General features: G+C 41.2%; 1 protein-coding gene across 1 annotated transcript; it reads right to left on the bottom strand.

The window, feature by feature from the left end:
* Positions 1-9,345: 9,345 nt before the first annotated feature.
* Positions 9,346-14,745, bottom strand: scrt2 (scratch family zinc finger 2). The gene is made up of 2 exons (XM_071477140.1): positions 14,223-14,745; positions 9,346-10,601 (listed from the first exon to the last, which is right to left on the bottom strand). Exons 1-2 carry the CDS (start codon positions 14,380-14,382, stop codon positions 9,802-9,804), a joined length of 960 nt encoding a protein of 319 aa, XP_071333241.1. The 5' UTR covers positions 14,383-14,745; the 3' UTR covers positions 9,346-9,801.
* Positions 14,746-15,085: the final 340 nt, after the last annotated feature.

The raw sequence follows: 15,085 nt of genomic DNA, 5'->3' as shown, positions 1-15,085 counted from the left end.
GAGTCAGGGCCAGAGGTGAGGATGCTCAGGACCATCAGGGTCGATGTTTACATGATTTTAACATCAGTTTTTTATTCATCTTTCCCCAAAGACATTTTCAACTACCTCCTGAAAAGTGGAATAATTACAGTCTGTGTATTTCAGCTCTCATTAGATAAAGAGCAATGACAGAAAAAACACGTCAGAGGAAAAGAAAATCAAACACACAGTCCTTTGTTTTGGGCATTGGGGCGTAGTTTACCAACCTAACAGAAACAAAATAAATGAAATAATTTTCTCATTCAGCCAAATGTCAGCTGTAGAAATAGAAACAGTGAATTTGTGAATGTGACTCAAAGGCAGCAAAGGTCTGTTGTGGTGTTAAAAGAAAAGATTATTTTCATTCTCTATTGATCTGTTGGTCACTTCTTCCAACTAATCATTTTAAGCACAGTCTTTATCTTTCACTTGGTGATTTTGTCAGACGTCAGGGTCATAAAATGAGGATTTTAGCAGCGCAGAGCAGCAGCTTGGAGGCGACTGCTGCTCGACATGTTTTAATGAGCCACGTTTCAGTCACTGTTTTATACACTCTGGTGTCTGACACCAAAAACTGAAAAAACATGTAAACACGAACAGTTGAACTGGGGATTCAGCTGTATTAAAACACTGTGAGCACAGAGAGGAGGAGAGAAGTGAACAGATATAGGGCTGACACTAGGCTGGATGCAAATAGCCTCCAGCATGGTCCAACCATATCTTGTCTTGTTTACCAGCTGGAGTCTCAGACCTCTGAAACATATCTTAAAAATCTTGTTAATAAGGAATTCTTAGGAAAAGCAGTGAAGTATCAAAGCTGATGATGTTAAGAGTTTCTTGAAGTGTGAAAACAGAACATTAGGGGTAACTGGTTTCCTTTTTAGCGTGTAAACAGGCCTGCATCGGGGATAGCATGTAGAGTATTTCATGTCATGTACTTGCTGTAAACACAAACTTTACCCCTTCTGAAAGACAACTTATTCTTTTCATAGCCAAAGTGTCTCTCATTAAAATTCACTCCAGCAATTAGTCCTGCAGTTGAAAGTGTCATTACGAGCGCAGAGCCCTTTGGTGAGAATGGTTTTTTAATAAAGTCAGTGTTTTGTATCATCAACTCTTGTCTTATATAGGCTTCCTCCTTCAAAGTGCACTACTTGGTGATATTCTATTTTTGCAGGGATTTCAAAGAGCCAGCCAGGTTGCTGTGGTTACAAAAAGGACGTCTGGGCTCACAGCTTTGCACAGGTAAGTGGAAAGCTTCAAAGATCTGCGGCAGCGGAGCGGAAACAGAACTATTGTTGTTTTCTCCAACCCACAGCTAAAGCATCTTCTAATGAGACAATTAAAAATGATTTCTTGGACAGGAGAGGGAGGCCATTGTATTGAATTATTACTAATACTTTGAACTACTATGGCAGCGCCTTTTATGTTGATTAATTGGTCACACAGGGATCAGTTACAACATGAGGCAGGTCTATATATAGTATGTTATCATTTACAGTGGTATCAACACATTCTGCATCCTTGTAGAATAAAACTGAACAAAAGTACATTGTGTAATTTAGACGCTGTAGTGAATGTAATCAACTTTTTTCTGTCTCAATGTCTCAATCTCAAGTGATAGTTTTGCAGTAAGAGCAACAATCTGTTTACAGTTTCCCCAAAAGCAGCTTAGCTTTGAAAGCCACCTCATATTTTTTTTTTCTTCAAAAGCGATTTATCTGACACCAGTGTGCTGTAAAAACAACTGTAAAACTCCAATTAGACTCTAATACGCTAACACGGAACACACAGCTGGCTGCATGACTTGGTGTTTCTGTATGAATAACTACAGTATAGTAAATATGTATGCTGACATATCCCCCCCGGGCATTCGCTGCTTTATACAATGTCAAAGTCGAGTCGCTGCTTTGCTGTCAATCAAAAGCCGCCTCATCACGCACCAAAAGGAAGCAGCAGAAGAAACCAGCGTCACATGAAGAGTGGGGACCCTGTCAGTCAAAGCATATAGACATGTAAATCATCTGCAGTGCTGAGGTGTGTTTGGAGTCCCACTACACTCTGCGTGACCCTCTGCTGTCACAGCAGGACTGCATTCTAGCTGCTAACGTATCTCAATTACTTAGATTGAATTAGTCACACAGGTACAGCGGCAGGTCATGGAAGAACAGTTCCCACATAATGATTTGCTGTTAATATTAGATTTCAGTCCCCGTGGGATTGTCACACTTAGAGCAGCTGGAGAAAATTACCTGCCAGCTTTCCGACGGGGAAGTGAGCTATATTTATTTATACCTTCCTTTTCTTTTTCTTTTTTACACGTTGACATGCTTTTAAAGTGATAATTATTCTGACAGCGATTTTCAGTCTTCAAACTATAGCTTTGTGATAGATGAATGTGTCTGAAATCGTGACACGGTTTAGCAGCAGTGGCTGTTGCCGTGTTTGCGGCTGCATGTGTGACTGATTTGTTGGCTGATGTTGATTATTCACTGGTGGCTCTCGCTGCTTAGACCTATGAAATTATTTTCTGCACTATCTCCTTCTTGTACAGCTGCCCAGAGCAGGATTTCTGTTTAATGATCTTCCTTGCCTTGAAATAAATTTGCTCACCCTGAGAGAGAACAAGTGGTGCTCAGCAGTGAGGTTATTTAGCTGTGGATTAAGTGATAGTCTTTCTTTCCATTTACACTTAGTTCAGTTCATTAACTTTACCCCAAACCAGAGGCAGGATAAGATGTTTTAGCAACGTAAAACGCTACAAAGGAATTTTTAAAATGATCTTATTTATCTCTGAAACAAATGGTAAAATCTTCATATCTGTAATTCCTTTGCTATCCTTGTTTCTGCATGTATTGCATATGAAGGGGGAAAAGAAGCTATTTAAGGAGTGCCCTCTTTGACTTCTCCCTGAGTGTTGATGACAAGTTGGATATCTTAGATGTATAAAAATGCGGTTTTGACATGACTTCAAAAAGAGAAGCATACGGATGAGGTGGACCCTCTGCCAACGGAGAGATGAGGAAACAGATGGGTTTTTACACAAACAGCACAAACATCAAGAACACTGAGTTAAAGAGCTTGGCAGTCTCACTTGATGAAACAGTGAGGAATGGAGGCGCTTTTAATGAGCATCTCTCCTGTGATGCAGAATGTGAAAAGACAAACTGTTAGCTCTTAAAGGGCCAGTTATGTTTTTTTTTTTTTTGGCCCTGACTGGTTGAACCAAATGGTTTCACCAAACCTATCTCTGAGTGACTTTGGGCAGTGTGCATGCAGACTGGTGATAACATGGAGACTGTTTGAACAGAGATCCATGTTTTCATTTGGAAAATAAAGTAGTCTGAGCAGAATCCCTCCTTCAGTGGATTTATCCAGTTGAACTGACTGTGCCGTCATCAGTAAACAAGGCCTGTTTGTTGTTGTTGTTGTTGAGCTGTTTCTGCTGACAGTTGGTGATCAGCCAACAGATGGCGCCAGATGTATGAGAAGGGTCAGAGTCAGGGCGAGCACCAGCTGAGGAGCACTGAATCAGCTACTGGTAGTTTATGTTACTGCAAAGAGGACGTGTTGATTTCTGTGTCACCTGTGAGACACTCAGAGACACCAGTTGCAGCTAAAATGCTTTTAATGCGATTTAAATGGACAGTAGCAACTGTAGCTTTATTTCTTTATGATGCTGCAACTCCATTATTTTCATCATCAGTTAATCTGTTGAATATATGAATAATGGCCTTCACACCTTCCTAAAACCCAAGGTGACGTCTTCAAATGGCTTGTGTTGTCTGACCAAAAGTCCAAAACACAAAGATATTCCTACAAAATGTGTAAAAATAGAGAGATGTCCAGATGTGTTTTTGTTTGACCAAAACCCAAAGATATTCATTTTGCACTGATCAGTTATCTAACAGTTTCTACTTTAAAATGATGTTGTTTGTCATGCATGAGAAAAGAGAGACACCAATTGCAACAAAAAAGCTGAAATGGACACCACCACCCATTACAGATATCTCCTCTACTCTATCTTAATTTTTTTTGGCTGTCGTCTTTGCAATAAAGAGAATTTGTCTGTGCAGGGCAGCAGCTCTGATTTTGAATAATCACTGTTTTCCTATAAATGGCATGATAATAAAGAGCTTATACAAAGGCAACTGGGCTTGGTTGATGTTCTCCAAGAAGAACCTCTTAGTGTGGTAAGTGTTTGGTGTTTCTTCTTGCTTCCTGTGTTGTTTGATAGCTGTGTGTCTGCTGCTGCAGCTGTAGTAACCCTGTGATAACCCCTCACCCCATCACAAGGCAGCAATATTTTCTCTCAGAAGACGATGGCATTCTCAGGTCAATATCTTTGAAGTGTGAGTGTAGCTCGCTCCATTTTAAAGGTTGTTTTCAATAATATACCTTGTGTGTGTGTATGGTGGGGGTGGGGGGGTTTGCAAGGATATGTATGCAAGGCCACGGTTTCCCTACCTGCCTCCTGGTGCTGATCACTCACAACCACTGTTACACACACACACACACACACACACACAGAGCACACCCACGGGTCATGTAATTGGATTCCATGGGTCCCCATTTTACAGTCCATTGGCATGTAATGAAATCAGTTATTTACTTTCATCATAAAATCTGATAAGGGACAACATCTGCCGGGGTAAAGTTTGAGCGAGAGCTGCTCATGAATGTTGATGTGCGGTCTGCAAACTCCTGATCTGCAGCAGGTTGAGCTGTTGCTGGGCGCACAAGAATCAACACTTGGTTGTAGACTTGTCTTTTGACTCGTAGAAGAGGCGGCACGTGAAAACAGACATGACACCTTATTTAGTTATTTGTCTACCTTTTGCAACATAACTGGTATAAAGGCAACAGCGATGGAAATCACTGCTTCCTGACGCTGAAGAGAGGAGTGTGCAGCAAAGTGTCTTGTTTCTGAGCCCCTGCTCTGCTCTGCTCTGCTCTGCTGTCTCATTATACCGCTGCTGTGCTGCTGGAGGACACTGAAGGACACAAGCGATTGAATTCAAGTGTTGTATATTCCCTGGAAACCAATCAAGAAAAGCCCCAGAATAATAATCCCTGTCCGCTGTCATGATTCATTTTTATTTTGTTCCATATTTTTCTCTGGCTTTTTGAGTCACTCAGAAAGAGTAGTTCCAGCATGAAATCAATGTTCCATTAAAATTTAATGACCAGGAAGGGCTTAATAGTGGTGGAACAGATGCCTCTGCTTTTGATAACGCCGACATCTCAGGAACTCTTATTCAGAGCTATATCGTTGTTGTCAGGTCCTCTGACTGTTCCCGAGAAAAACAAAGGATATTGGCTTTTTTTTTTTTTTCTTTTCTTTTCTTTTTTGTGCCTGGTAGCGGTGAAATTAAAAGTTAGTAAACTTGCAGTAAAACTCATAAAGTCCCTCAAACATTGACAGAGGAAGTTACAGCTGATGGCGCATTACAGTCATAACTATAATTACACACTCTGTTAATGTTGACCGAGGGCTCCACCAAACACACACCAGACTCACCAGTTTCATTTTCTACAGATATGTATTATGAAGAAAAGGTGTGAACAGATCAGGTTGGTTTGTCCGTAAACATCTGCTCTGTGTGTGTGTGTGTGTGTTTTCTCAGTGATTTAAAAAAAAAAAAAAAAAAAAAAAAAAAAATTATCCTTTTTAAATAAAATCAAACCTGACAATTTTAAAAGAAATAAGAGTGGACTTGTAGGTTCCTTGTGCTATTGTTTTTATTAACGTTATCATTGCTATTGTTGTCATCATTATTAATTGTAGCAGAACAAGATAAATCAAAACACCCCTCAGCAATCATGGCTTAAGTTTCTTCATACTCAGCTGGAACAGAGAGAGAGAGAGAGAGAGAGACAGAGAGAAAGAGAGAGTGAGAAAGAAAGTGGAAAATCTTAATCAGTTTTTTTTTTCTTTGAGGACCATATGGAAGGTTTCAAGCAGCCAACCATATGTTGAAGGCTTTTGTCATGGAAATCATACTTTTTGGCACTTTTTCATTGCGCAGCCAAGCCGGGCACGTAAATAAAAGAAAACAAGAACAGAGAAATCATACAGAACATGATCAAATCTTTGAGAATACACAGAGTTTGAAGTTTTTGTTTGTAACTTACAACAGATAGCTTTTTAATCAAGACACTCCCTGATTCAAATGGCCACCCAGACTGCAGTTGGTACCTGTATTTGTCTTTTTTTTCCAATAAAAAAAAAAAAAAGACAACATGAATAGAAAAAGAGCAATTAAATGTCTACATGCATTGTCATATTATTGCTGTGATATATTTACAAATATATTTACAAAATTATCAAAGAGGAACAATGTTTCCCTACATCTAAATTCAGAAGTTTAGAATCAAATTGTGCCTCCCTTTTTTTTTTTTTATTCTTTTTTTTTTTTTTTTTTGTAGTGAGTATTTTCTCTGAGGACGATGTGTTACTGTAACGCTGCCAGTTTTATAGGCAACAAGCCTGCAGCACATTTCCAATCCCAAATTGTTTTTAATGATCTCAGTACTTTTATCAGCCTTATTAAAACACGGTCCCCATGTTGTGGAGGTACATTATATCTCTGTCCAACAGTAAAATATAAAACGTATTAAAAAAAGAAAAAAAAAAAAAGAATCTATTGGAAGTAATGATTTCTGCATTAGTTCAATAATACAGCAACGTGCCAAACAGTGTGTTCTGCAAGTTAATCAGGAGACAGGTGGTTTGGATGCTCTCATGCAGTGATTCAGCTGTAGCACTTAGACGACCATTGACAGGATGACGGTGGAGCAGGCAGGAGAGACGAGAAAACCACAGCAGAGACGCCTCTTTTCTGTCTTTTCTCCTCAGTTTTGTGTTGTTTTTTAAAAAATTTTATTTATTTATTTATTTTTTAGGGCGAGCTCAGCATTACTGTGATCGTGTCATCCATTTGGAATATGCAAATAGCTGACAGTGCATTTGCCTGCTGGTGCTTGACCTTCCCCTTGGAGGTCGCTCACCGACTCAATTACGCTCCCTATCTGCAGTCTGTCTGCAAACACCTGTTATCCTCCCACACTCCACCACCCTCCGCCAATCCCACTTCAGCACATCTCATCCTCGGTGCGTCTGTTTAGAGGCAGTTGGGGACGGGATGAGGACGGCTGGTGGAGGGGGGAGGGGGAGGATGCCAGGCAGGGACAAATGATGGGGGAGTTACAAGAGCATTACAGCGCGTCGTTTTTATTTCAACAATCTCCAAACTTTCTCTGCCGCGTCAAGATCATTTCCATTAGTGCTGGTTAGAAATGTATACAGCCGTCCATATGTTATCTCAGCAGGATTCTCTCCTCTGACGCCTCAGAGATTCACTTAGCTGTTTGAAACGGAGCTGAAAACTGTGAAGACTTTGAATTTAACTCTATTTAAATACTTCATTATGTCAGTGACCTAAATGAGAATTATTGTAATCCTGTTGTACAATATGTGACCTTCTATCATGCCTGCCCTTCAGCTGCCAGAAGAGATTTTTTTTTTTACCTGGTTGCTCTTTAAAACAAAAGAGACGGTTAAAATGATAAAAAGAAATATTAAGGATGAGCAGCTTTTTCCAGTCAAATTAACACTTGTAGCAGTTTGGGACTCGTGGTAGAAAGATTGAGTGTTACTGCATCACTATCTTTATTGCTTTTACACATTTTTTTTTTAAACCTTGGTGAAGCTGGATTTACACCTACATTACATTCAACTCTCTAATTTTAACAAATGGATATTGTTACATTTTCATGGCGACTTCTACATGCACATCACGTCCGCCATTTCTGGGGATTATTTATTGCCTGAGATTTAAAGATAAAAAAAAGGGGTCAAACACCTCTTTTGGGAAACAGCAAGATGGAGAATATTTTAGTTTTTCATTTTTCATTGTTTCTTTTTATTGCCCTAAATCGACTGAAAACAGGACAGCTGTGATTGTTATACATGTCAGTTGCTGTGTCAGTAAAGTTATTGCCACGAAAAACAAAAGTAATTCTGCATTCATTAGTTTGACGTCTTCTAGCACTGGTACTGTACATTGTTCCTCTTTAAAAAACTAAGTCCCTTGGACTCTCTACAGTTTTCATGCATATAAACATTTTCTTTGAAGATCAGCAGCATCTTACAAGGTCAATGGATGTTCATTTTTTTTAAATTATAAACAATAAATAAATACATGATAATGAACAAAGAAGCAAGTCTTCAATAAATACACAAAAATAAGGTAAATAAATAATGAAATAAATAGATAAATAGGAAGATAAATAAAGTATTTACATGATAAATAGATGGGATGCATCTTAAACCGTGGGCGGAGCTTTGAGCGACATATAAAACAGACAAACAGAAAAATTTGACTGTCACTTTGTAACTGAGGGTGTGTGAGTCCATACCGTCACTCTGAGGTAACACTGGCGGTGGAGGAGGTGGGGGGGGGAGCACCTCAAACACTGGGTGGAGATTGCTTGTTAAGACCGGACGATGCACCATAAAGGCAGCAGAGTTTATGCAAGCCACCATGGTGGAGGAAGAACAACGAGAGTTTTCATTGCTATAGACGAGTCGACTGCACATGGCACTTATTACAACAGATCATTTGGTCTGGCTCTTAAGTGTTTTTGTCCGGGTCTGTACATCAGGGCGAGACTATATGAATTTGATCAGACGTAGCGTGTGATAACCTGTTCAACAGGCCTGTTCAACATTTTAAAATCACTGCTCTTGGAGGATTAAACTTAATGACCTATGGCCTATGGCCTTGTATAGCTTATTTAAATTAGCTTTGTTTTTTTTTCCTTTTTCTTTTTTTTTTTGAATACCCACAGTTACAAAGATGCTTTTGATCGACAAGGGATAATAAGCACAAAAAAATAAATTTAGAAAAATCAAATACAAAAATAACATCCGTTGAATTGAAACATTGGTGTGGAAAAAGGGGGTTTGTCTTTTAACCTTTTAAAATGATCTCCCTTTTTTGCAAATACTGTCATAGTTCACATTTTCATAAAAAGTTCATGTTGGCAGTTGCAAAAGAATTCAATTCTTAGCAAATAAAAAGCAGCATAAAAATACAAGAGGTCATTTTGTCTCTAAAAAACAAAAGAACACTGTTAGTCCTTTTTTATGTTTTTTTTTTTTTCATTTTTTCTTTACTATTTGCTATAAAATATCAGGAATCTAAATATTATTACTATTGATATCAATATCATTATAGTCATTGATAAAAATTCACATGCCAGGCCTCATATATAATTGTGTGTGTGTGTGTGTGTGTGTGTGTGTGTGTGTGTGTGTGTGTGTGTGTGTGTGTGTGTGTGTGTGTGTGTGTGTGTGTGTGTGTGCACGTGCGTACATGAGTGTGTGTGTGTGTGTGTGTGTGTGTGTGTGTGTGTGTGTGTGTGTGTGTGTGCGTGTGCGCATACATGTCTGTGTGAGTGTTTGTGTGTGTGTTTACATGTGCCCACGTCCATGCGAGCACATGTTGCTTAATTGTGTACAACTATCATCTACAGTCTCTATTTGGGGGAAGGTTGTTTGATTGTATGTTTCTGTGGACGATTAGCTACTGTGCAGGGAAAAAATCCAGCATCTTTTGAAATTGTCTTTGCCATAATCATTAGAGTTTCTTCACATAATCTCAGTGAAAATATTGCTTTCTAAAAAAAGGGAAGAAAAAAGGCATGGAGGGCAGAGTGGACAGGGTTATTGGTGGCGAACCGACAACAGGGGTTCAGAATTTTGCTTCTTCCTTGTGGTTAGTTTTCTGATCCAGAGTAGTCTTCGTCTGCAGAGCCCTTGAAGCAAGCTGACTCATAGTGCTTGTTCAGGTAGGACTTGAGAGCGAAGGTCTTATTGCAGCGCTTGCATCTGTAGTGCTTGAAGGCAGAGTGTGTTTGCATGTGGGCGCGGAGGTTTGAGCGGTCAGCAAAGGCTTTGCCACAGTGGGCGCAGGCAAAGGGCTTCTCCCCCGTGTGTGAGCGCATGTGACCTTGAAGGAGCCACGGCCGACTGAAAGCCTTGCTGCACACGTCGCACTTGTGCTTGAGGTCGTGGGTGAGGATGTGCATGGCCAACGCCGGCATGGACACGTACACTTTATTACAGGTGGGACACTTGCGGGCCATCTTGCTGTCCAGGCTGCGGTGCGTCTGCTTGTGTCTGCTGAGGTTGGAGGAGGTGGCGTACGTCTTGCCACACTCATTGCAGGTGTGGCGAGCCGTGCCAGACCCCCTCTCCTGAGCCCCAGCGTTCGCACTGCTGCTTCTGGAGCCCCCTCCATGACTCTCGCTGTCTCCCTTTCGCCTCGAGCGCCCGTCAGAGATGAAGAAGGCATCAATGGTGTAACCCTCGGCCAGGGCCTCCGATTCACCACTGTAGAAGCCGCTGGCAGTCATGCCAGACTGGGGGCTGTCAGGGTGCTTCAGGTCGGGATCACAGTACTCCCCACCGCTGTTCACCTGGGTGTACAGGGGGTCCGACACTGGCGAAGCCAGCTTGTGCTCCATCTTCTTCTCCCCCTGGTATACAGATGGCGTGACGTAATCCTGGATGTAGCCTGGGTAAGAGACACACGCAAACACAGTTGGCCAGGGGTTGTGATGGATAAGGACACAGTGACACGCTGGTGATTACATGATTATCATGTTGGATGATTGCCCTTCGTAAAATGGTGAAAGGAGTGAGTGGCAGCACAGAGCTAATTGCATTTTTTCCAGAACTCACAGGTTGTACACACAATAGTGCAGTGATGCAGGAAAACAGGATGCGCTCAGCTGCGTTCAGGGAGGTTGCATTTTTACAGTGAGGATGAGTGCTAGATAATAGCTCATCACAGAAGTCTCCTGTGTGAGAAGATGCATATTAAAGCCCCTCTTAAATAAAGTAGTCTCATTGATCAGACATCCTTCTCTTCATCTATGGTGCATCACTTCTGTGGTTGGGGCCTGTCTCCATGGCTGCTTAATGAATGCTCTGTGAGCGCTGGCATTACGATTTTAAATCATGTCTCAACACTAAACCTGAACAAATACTCCAGAATGTCTCCAGAATTTTTATTTTTGCAATGGTTTTGTATTTTTTTCTAAATTTTTATCAGTGTTCAAAATAAAAACAAACCCTTCAAACAGGTTGCTGATTTGAGAGCTTTCTGTATGAATTACTGTTTGTTTCTTTGCTGAAGACACATTTTATAGTTTTGGATCAACTTGTCACATCACTGCAGGATTTCATGCTACTTCTCCAAGCAGGTTTAAGCATGATGCAGCAGAGCACAAAGTGCTACGAGTGATTAAAATGTCCCCAACTGTACAGAGCATGATTTCAGAGAGATATATTTTTGTTGGCATCATTCATGTCTTTCCTTTTCCCTCCGAAGCTGCTCAGTGCCAGAGCAGCTAAAAGGCTTGCTGGCAGCTAAACGCATCCAAACAGAACTCGATATATATTCTTATGTTGTGAAACTCAGGAACTGAATAAATACTAAATGCTCTTTACCTTAAGGGTTGATATTATATAGGTTGAACATATTAGAGCAGATATAAAATGTGGTGAAATTCCTTTCCTGAGAGAAATAGTGCATAACTGCAGAAAAAAAGCCATTCCTAAGCACTGTGTGCAGCAAGCAGTGGAAATTAGGTATTGACTGCTTTTTAATGAAATTCAAAGTTTTGAACTGATCAATAGGCTATCATCTGTAAAATAGTGCAGCTGCTAGAACAGTGGAGGAGATCAAGTATCTGCGACACACAATAATAGTTTATTGAGCACGGTGTGCTTGAGCACTGATAATATGAGACATGGCATCATACACATTGTTTGTGAAGAGGGTCACCTGCCTGCAGCAGCGAACGAGCTCAAGTGGCTTCAAGAAACAGGCCATTAAGAAATCAGTTGAAGTGCTCTCTTACTACAGCGTCTCCATTCCCAAGGGTTCCTGTTCACACACCCACTTTGTCAAAGACATGACCGTGACACCCGGGGACAGGGAAACACCAGGCCTGTGCACACATTATCATCCTGCACTGCATGGGTTCACTGTTTTCAGCCACACAGATGGTGTTTGTCTGACAGAGAGAGCAGCACTTTCTCTCAAAAAAATAAAAAAATATATAAATAAAATGAAGAAATATTTCTTATTTGTCATTTTAAAGCTAAGTTCTTACAATTTACAATTGAATTTGTAGTTAAATTCTGCAGCTTCAACAATTATTTGTAGCCATATCCACCTGTTCTACTGTCACACTATGTAGCTGCACTACACACAACAACATGGCCTTTATTTTGCTGATATATATATATAATTTTATTTTATTTTATTTATTTATTTTTTTTTTTCAACAAACCATAATGCATTAGTTTAAGCAGAGTTGTTCACTATGTTTCAATTACTCAAGGTCAGACATGGAGCTCATCATTTAGGACTCGCACTGTATCAGCCTTTACAGCTCATGGACTCATTTCTCTAATGCAAAGCAAGCATGTAATTAATGGACCCTCTCAGCCACCCCTCTTTGTTGTTCAACAGACACTCAAGTCAAATGTCTCCACAATAGGGGGAAAGGAAATCTCCTGGCACGGCAGAAGTGCTGATGTTAGGTATTTCAGCCTTGCTGAGAATTCTTTTTATTTTGCCTTTTGCCTTTTTTTTTTTTTTTTTTTTCACTCAGGATGAAAAGAACGATTCTTTTGTTCCAATTAAACGCCTTTTTGTCAACATCAGTGTCGTGCCTTATCGTTCTTTTCTTCTTTTTAACATAATGCTTATTTTTCATGGTGTTGAACAATAGATTCAGGAACAATAGAGAGTGACAATAACTATACAAATGGATTCTTATATAATATAAAATCGTGCAGCAGGAAATCTGAAGAACATTCATTACAAGCTAGAATAGATGCCTGGTAGATATATATAATGTTTTTATTTCTTGCCATATTTTTTTTAGTCTTTACTCAGCAGTTGTCATGAATTCAACAAACCTCTATAATTTACACACCAGTCCAGTCTCTTTTAGCACAAATTAAATTAATTCCACTTAATCCTGATCCATCTAAATTTCACTGAATCTTGTTATTGACACAGCTGAATAACAGGTGGGCATCATCACAACATTCAGCTGTGGACTGTGGAGCCTCTTCGCGCTGTGAAAATATCCTAACAAATCATAACAAAGACACACATATGGCCCTCTAAACGTGGCCACAAAATGGAAGCGGCGAGCTTAAAGCAGACCGTGAAAGTGAAGGTCGCCGCTCAGCACTGACTGGAGCTTAGTGTGGCCGGGCCGTGTGTTGACCACAGTGCAGCTATGTGCCTTTCTTCATGTTTACTGTACAACCTCTGTCACGTGATCGGCCTCATTGCTGCCCCAAGCATTTTTGTCTCCTTTTTCTCCTTCCCTTCACTATCCCCTCAGCCCGGCTCCCCACTTCCCTTCCGGCCGCACTGTACAGTGTGTAGATGTCTCTAGTGGCGACGATAGGCCTGCATGGCTGAAACTCTAACCCCTGCTAGTTTTCAAATGCCCGGAAGGAAGAGAAAGATGTAGTGGAGCGATGGGGGTGGGGAGACTGTGCATGCTCCATTTGGATGGGAAGAGGGGGGCAAGGGAGGATCGGACCGTGATGGGAACTCAAGGACAATAACAGCTAAGGACAAATGTATCATCTGATCCTCATCTCTCATATTCATGAATTTTTTAGTACACATGATGACCAGATATAGTCAGTCTATGCGTGCTCGGCTACCACAGGGTTGGTGAATTCATACACATACGTAACTGGAGCTTCTCCCGATTAGACACACGTTGTGTTCCCTATTTACATAAGCTAATCCGTGGCTGTGACCTGAATTGTGTCTGTCCTTCACTGGAGTCAAAAAACAAAAGTCTGGGAGCACAGAGATGGGGGTGGGGTGCCTCTGGAGAGGATTATTCAGGATACTGATGCAAAAATCAGCTGGTTGCATGTAACATCTCACATTAATTTACACTCTACGAGCATGTTATTGGCTGTAGCTAAAGAAAATCTCAGCCGACACAAAAACAAAAGAGGATGCCATCTGCGCTAAGTGTGGAAATGTCAGGCGTGCTGAAATCAGCACCGGAGCTGTCTACAGGCAGGAGCGCTGGCAACATCTCTAACTGGAGCGGGGCAGACTAGTGGAGGCATGTTAACTCACCATTCTCACTGAGACGAACCCCAAGGCTGGTCACCGAGTCTGTGATGGAGCGTGCAAAAGTGAACGAGTCGTCCAGGTGGTGATGATGATTGGAGGTGGCCACATTGGACGAAGAGAAATCATCAAGCTTGATCTTCTTCACCAAAAATGAGCGGGGCATGTTTCAATGGATAAAAACACAGAGCTGAGAAAAACGCATGAGAGAATATAAAAGACCCTCTGTGGAAGCACACGAGCAGAGCTGGCTTGACGGTAATCCTTGCGGTTAATGTGAAGACAACGGCCAAAAACATAAGATAAGAAAGAAAATGGAAATCAGTGGAGAACAAGGCTGACGGCAATGCTGTGTGATACTCTCTGGCTCCCCCAGCTTCCCCCAAGAAAAATAAAAAAATAAAAAATAAAAGCGATCCTGTTCAGCACTGGATAGCTCCTGTGATGCAGCAGGCTTAAGGGACCAGTGAGGAAGAGAAGAGATGGAGACAGACAGAGAGAGGAGGGAGAGAGAGAGACTGTCAGACTAGCTGAGATCAGCAATCACGCCAGCCTTTATATGGGGCACAGGCAGTGGAAGATCAGGTGGTGCTGCGAAATGGAGCTGCTTAGCTTTAATCCATCAAATGTCCCCGGGGACACACATCAAATTACTACTGAACCGTCTGTGCATTCGCACACAGACAGAGGAGAAAGAACACAGCCAGACCCCCACTGCCCCCACTGCTGCTCCCCCCTTCTCCTCCCCCTCCCCTCCCTCTTTCACCCCGCTTATGCTCCATGCTCGGAGGAGGAGTAAAAGAGGAGGGCAGACAATGGAGATGTGGATGAGAGCACACTCAGTGTCCTGTCCCCCATTGTTTTCAGAT

The sequence above is a fragment of the Trachinotus anak genome, unplaced genomic scaffold, assembly GCF_046630095.1.
Source record: "Trachinotus anak isolate AG129_WGS33_773 ecotype Australia unplaced genomic scaffold, CSIRO_AGI_Tana_v1 ptg000004l, whole genome shotgun sequence".
NCBI classification, from domain to species: Eukaryota; Metazoa; Chordata; class Actinopteri; order Carangiformes; family Carangidae; genus Trachinotus; species Trachinotus anak.
This window is presented reverse-complemented; position numbering and strand designations above follow the sequence as displayed.

Coding starts and splice junctions, on each gene's coding strand:
- scrt2 (XM_071477140.1), bottom strand. CDS start 14,382: ATGCCCCGCTCATTTTTGGTGAAGAAGATCAAGCTTGATGATTTCTCT. Junction 10,602..14,222: donor GGTTCGTCTCAGTGAGAATG/GTGAGTTAACAT, acceptor TCTCTTACCCAG/GCTACATCCAGGATTACGTC.